Genomic DNA, 6408 nt, shown 5'->3' on the forward strand with positions numbered 1-6408 from the left:
CAGGAGCAGACACACTATTTGAAATCTCAGTAGTTAATCTCCTTAATGTGGATTTTGACTCTGCAAATGCCTCATCATGCTCTAACAGTTATTTTTTTAGAGGGGAGTGTTAACTGTGTTTACTTTTACACTTTTAAAAGCAGATTATATTATTTGCTTACAACACTGAACTCCTTGTTGCTGAAGGTAACATGGTTTTAGGGTCGTAATTGCAAGCACTTGGACTCAACAAGGTTGGTCTTAGAAAATGAACCAACCTTGCAGCCTCTTGCGTACTGGGGCAGAACATGAATTTCCTTGTGCTGATGTGCTCATCACTTACCATTGCTTCTTCCCCAGGCCCCCTGAAATTAAACCAGTGGGTTGCCAGTTCATGTGAGCTGGGGATTTCAATTTGAAAGTTTCACAGAGAGTAAAGAAGACAACCAATGAAGAGCTCAAATGGTGTTTGGAAGCAAGGTGGGGTTTGCAGTGCCTGGCTGCAGTAAGACAGCTCCCCAACAGCTCCAGTTTGCCAGCTGGGTCATGGCACTGGCATGCCTGAACTGTTGGGAAGAAAGATTGTCCTTGCATTCCATGTCAAACTTTGCTCCCCTGGGAACTCTCAGCACTTAAAAAAAACCTTGCACCTTTCCCAGTATTTCGTGATGTTAATAGAAGTGTGGGAAATGCTGATACAAATGACGCATCCCTGCCTATATGAGGATTAGTAGGAAGATTTTTGGGTATTAAAAAGCACAGTCACCTTATTGAAAAGTACCAATTGCAATCTTACTTGCTTTGTTCACCTCTTTTTTTTTTTTTCATCTGCTTTGAAATAAATTTCTGCCTGTCAACACTGAGGACGGACACCTTCTTCTAGGATTTACTCTGTATCTTAGACACCCTCATTTCCTAGTATTCCCTTTGATCTCTCCCTGGAAGGACTCAGTGTTCCTCCACAGCTGAGAGGGGGAAACAGGACTACCCCTGCCAAGGGGCAGACTGGATTGGAAGGGGTGAGGACTGGCAGGACGCAGCAGTCCATGAGCGTTGTCTTCCCGTGAGCTGTTCCTGATCCCCTGTCCTGCCCACCCCTCCCAGCCCTGGTGCCACCCAGCCTGCTCCACCACAGCCACTGCTGCAAATTCCCCATGCGGCTCTGGAGTTCACAGCTGTCCCTCCTAGCAACAAGGGCTAATCCTGGGTGATTATTTGGAGAGTTATTTCCACAGGCTTTGGTCATGTTTTGCTTTGGGATTTTTCCTCTGGTTTGGCTTTGACATCTTTTTTTTTTTTCGGCTTTTCTTTTTCCCCAGTTTAAAAACGAAGCAAAGCCAGAGCTGATAGAACAAGTCAAACCCATGGAAGATATACTTTGAACAGCTGCAGTTGATTGTGTCTTGTGAATTTTTTTTCTAAATAAAGTCTCAAATAAGCATTCTTCAGTTCTGCTGTAGCTGTTCTGAATTTTCATGCGTAAGACAGGGATTTTGACCTCAGTCCCATAAATCCACTCCAGAAAACTAATTGCTCAAAAATGTTATGATGGCAAGGCTGAAGAGAGAGCATCCTCTGCCTCTTCAGTTTTCTTCCTTTACCTCTAAGAATCCTTACCTTTCCTTTAAAAACAAGGATAAAACAAATACATATTGGCTTGCTATTCTCTTTTTCAATATCTTTTCAATATCTGAAGGGCCTACAAGGGAGTCTGAGAGGGATTCTTTGTTAGGAAGTGCAATGATTGGACAAGGGGTAATGAGTTGAAATTGAAGGAAGGGAAGTTTAGGTTAGATACTAGAAAAAAGTTTTTTGCTGTGAGGGTGGTGAGACCCTGGCACAGGTTGCCCAGGGAGACTGTTGCTGCCCCAACCCTGGCAGTGTTCAAGGCCAGGTTGGATGAGTTCTTCAGCAACCTGATCTAGTGAGGAGGTGTCTCTGTCTAGGGCAGGGGGTTGGGACTAGATGATCTGTAAGGTCCATTCCAACCCCTAAATTCTATGATTCTATGAATTTTTCTTTTTATTTTTGCATAACTATGCCAGTTCCAAGGTGCCCATCTTGAAATGTGTCTTCTAGACATTGTCTCAGTACAAATAATTTCTGTTACCTCACAGCTGGCCAAAAGGTAATTGAAATCAAATGCTGTTTTAGCAGCTCCTGTCCACAATCTATGAGATATTAGTGTCTTTCAAAAAGAGTTCATTTTTGTTTCAGTTCTCCTCTATAAACCCAATAGTACTTTATTGAGCATGCTAGTATACTACCACGTACTTTATATAGCATATATAAGCAAATATAGTGCTTTATTTAAGCAGCATGCTCATGAGGAGCTGAAACTGTCTTGCCAAATACACGTATATTCAACTACAGTTCTTACATTGGTCTGTAATTTCACTTTGCCCTCTAGTGCCCATTCTGTGTTTTTCCTGCACTGCAAAGTACTGGGTTGAAGGAAATATGTCAAAACATACTTTAATTTGGTGATGAGATTTCTAAGGACAGTTATGAACTAAAATGGAAGTTTAATGGTATGAGAGTTTCTGGACAATTAGTGAGATAAGAATTAACAATCCAACTGGGATCCTTCCTGAGACAGCAGCTGAAAAATATTTCTGGCTAATTCCAAGTTTCAGTAAAAATGAGGGCATTTCAGTAACAGTTTACTACATTGCAGAAACCACCCAGGGTATCAGAATCCGAAGGGTAAGTAGGCTGAATGACCTTTTATTGTACAGGTTTGAAGAAGCACAAAAATCAAACAAGCAACAGAAATAAGATTTGAAACAGTGCCAGGGTGGAGCCATTTCAAGTACTGTTAGTTCCAAAGCCCAAGAAATACACACTTTGCTGTAACATTTGTGTCAGAATGTCACCAGGCAGAAAATTGACTCTGGTAATTTAGTCTGTTTCTTTGGTCTTTTCAGTTGTTCTAGATCATGGTGAAGTTGGTTTGACTTCTGGTATTTCAGCTTCATACTTGATACCCAGGTGTCCCATCACTTCTTTAGCTTGCATTCAGCAGTGGTAGAGGAGAGGATGTACACCCTGCAAAAGAGATCTGTGTCATGGATACAGTACCTGAGACCTGTGTCATTGCTACTGTTTACACTGGTCCAGCTTTTGTTTAGATGTACCTTTTTGTCATCGCTCCTCTGAATGACACTTCTCTGAATGGCTGGAGATCAGGAAAAGCTTTGAAGTGGTTCCTTACCTGATGCCTAAACCAACCTGTAGCAATTTCAGCCCTCCAGGACTAACACCACCCTCTCTTGGGAGCCACAGACATGCTCTCTCCTCTGCTTCTTTATGCCAGACCCAGAAGCCTGTGCCAAATGCATGTTGTGGTAGCCATAGGCAATAGCTTTTTGCTTTTTTTTTAAGTTGTTGGGATTTTTGCCAATTTTTTTACAATATTAATTGTGAACAGAGCCTGGATATAACTCAGTTCCTGCAGTATTAACATACAGCAAGTGACTAGGGAAAACACCCTGTCTGAAATGGAGTTACCCAGGGACACTTTCCCAAGGGTAAAATCCAGGCCCAGTTTATTGCAAGCTATTCTAAAGAATTTGATTATATTGTAATTATTACTGAAGGCTCTGTGGTTTGGAGGGGAAATTAACTGGAATACCAAGGGCTATACCTTACTGTGGTTCAGTTTGTGAGCAAAGACACAGATCTCATGCAGCAACAAAACACAGCACTGGATGGTGATGTTTGAGGTTGCAGTAGACAGGATGAGTATGCCTGTAAGCAAGTAGGATGTGCCACAGGCACTTATATACCCCAGGTACTTTTATATAGAAAAGTTATCTAAAATAATCCTGTGAAAGACATTTAAGTGAATTGGAATCACTGCAGGAAGGAATAAAAGCCTTGTCCCAAGATAGAGGACTCAAATATATTTCAATTAAATGTAACACTGTCCAACTGAGAAGATACTATAGAAGCCATAACTACTGCAAACTATATCCTATGTAGACAAATCCTTCTATAATTACTTTACATCTTTGAACAAAGTGAATATTACTCAGCTGTAAAAAAAAATACATTCTTGGAAAAGAGGATACAAACCCTGAAAGAAAAATGCATGTTCTTAACCTAAGTCAGACCACTTAAATAAGCAATGTACTACTTTATTTTCGGCACAGTCCCACTCATTACAAACCTAACAATTACTGTGAGGTGGGGAATGTGTAATCCATGCAAAAATCTATGATTCTCTATGTGTAGGTGAAATAGAGAGGGAAAGTAGCAGCACATATCAGCAGAAAACACTGCAGGACGTCACTATCTGTCATAAGGTTACAGTCCCTTCAGATGGAGTAACCCTGACTGAAAAAATTAATATAGATTAGTTTCTAGCTAGATACCTTGCTTACCAAGGAAAAAAATTTACTTACATTGACTAATTCATTACATTTGCAAAAATAAATTTCAGGAGCATAATTATTTAAGTACAGTCAAAATTGACTAGAAGCACTGACACAAGATAGAACGTAGAACATTGCAAGTTATGTGAGGTTAAAATTTTTGTACCTTAGTTGTTAAGCTTTCTTGTGACTTTATCAATCAGCTGAAGACATCTCCTCATTTCTGCACGGCTGATCTCCCAGGAGCACCGGTTGTGCTGTTTGTCTTTAAGAAAATAGTCTATTTTTTGGAAGTACTTTTTCAGTTTCAGCCTGCTGATTTCCTTAGTCCGACAGTAGTGGTTGTGCTTTTTCATAACACATCCCTCCAATTGCTCGATTTGCTGATAAAGTCCGTTTTGGAACTGATCCAAAGCTGTCCCATCCCAAGCAGCTAGAGTCAGGTTTTTGCTAAAGATGTAGAAGATGTGTTGGAAGACCTCTTCAATGGCAGCTTTGACAGCATCTTTCTGTCTGGGCTGTAGAACCTGCTTAGGAAATCCAAAGGACGTTTTCTCCCTTAGACACTGTTGAGGAAACTTTTTGCCCATTTTGTCCAAAAGTCGCAGGCTGTTCTCAATCACTTTTCTTTGCTGTAAAGGAAGGTGGTTGCACTGAAAACTGGAGATGACAGTGGTGCAAAACAGTATGAGGATGACTGGTGTCAAGCAATAAGCATTCATGGTAAAGACAAGCTCTGATGTTCCTCCTTTCCTGCATATAAATTCTGAGAAACAGGTTGGGATGCTTTGAAGTCATTCATTGGCTCCTGTTTCTTCAAAATCTTGAAATTTAATTATTCTGTGGGAGAAGTTTTCTTTCATCATTTTTTGGTTTTTAAGGTTTTCCCCCTTGTGAATGCTTTTGACGACACTTTCAATTTCTGCTTTATGACTTCATAGTTTTGTTTTGGGTTTGCCACTTTCCTTTTATTTCAGCTGGATATTAGAATGCTATATATATATGTTAGATTATGTATTCCCTCTCCCTCAGAAATTCTGTAGGAAGTATAATGAGATTTTAAAACAGTTACAGAAATATTTATTTTCTTAATATTCAAACAGTGGAAGAACATGTTGAAATAAAGAAATGCTCTCAATGACGGGTCAGGGACCTGCTGAATACTACTGCCATCCTGTCTCTTTAGCATGTTTTATACTTCCAAGATTCAGTTAAGCTTTCTTTACCATTTTTCTTTCAGGGAAAATATATTCATTCTCCTCACCTTTATGTCTCTTGACCATTTAGACTCAAAGGAAAGATGTCATATCAGTAAAATGTGCGTGTGTCTGTGTGTGTGTATGCATTAATATAACCATGTGTCTTTTAATGCGCACACACTGCTAATTGAATGAGACTTTGATCTCACTTAGAGGCTGTAAGTGCCACGCAAATACAAATACTCAAAGGGAACAAGTTAGATGAAACACTATTTTTTTCCCCCATATGAGTAACAGTGCAATAATTAATATCAATGCCAGTTGAGTACTCTTCAGAATTCTGACATTGAATAGCAAGAGAATTAATAGAGAAGACAAAATCTACTCTAAAATTCAGCCATTTGATTTCTCTAGCCAAATAATAGAGGAGGTTAGGACTACCACAGTAACTTGTGAAATCTGTCTCCTGTTTTCGATTGTATTTTGATGAAAGCTAGTGTTAAACTGCCATTTTGCTGTCTCCCCTGCCTCCTCTGAATATATAATTGAAAGGCAATGTTCTGTTGGTGATAGTGTCTGGATGAAGGGGCCAGACAAACTGGTTTTTTCAGCCTGAGACATGGCTCTGTATTTGTTGCATTAAGAGTACAGAAATTTGGCAGAAAATAAACTCTCTTGCTCATCCTCTGCCATGAAGAATTTTCAAATGCCAATTTATACATTTGGGAGAAGTGAAGGTGAGACTGCAGTCAAATGCTCTGTTACTGTCATCATAAAAGGTGGGTGAGGGTGTGAGGGGATGCCACTTTATATGTAAATGAAATACAGAGACATTACAAAGGCTGTGTGTCTTG

At 39.8% G+C, this 6408-nt stretch overlaps 1 protein-coding gene across 1 annotated transcript; it reads right to left on the minus strand.

Moving 5' to 3' along the window:
• Positions 1-4522: 4522 nt before the first annotated feature.
• LOC103797348 (interferon kappa-like) lies at positions 4523-5077 on the minus strand. Its single transcript, XM_009069558.1, has one exon. The coding sequence runs from the start codon at positions 5075-5077 to the stop codon at positions 4523-4525; it is 555 nt and encodes a 184-aa protein (XP_009067806.1).
• Between the last annotated feature and the right edge of the window lie 1331 nt (positions 5078-6408).

Source organism: Acanthisitta chloris, unplaced genomic scaffold (assembly GCF_000695815.1).
Source record: "Acanthisitta chloris isolate BGI_N310 unplaced genomic scaffold, ASM69581v1 scaffold8782, whole genome shotgun sequence".
Classification (NCBI taxonomy): Eukaryota; Metazoa; Chordata; class Aves; order Passeriformes; family Acanthisittidae; genus Acanthisitta; species Acanthisitta chloris.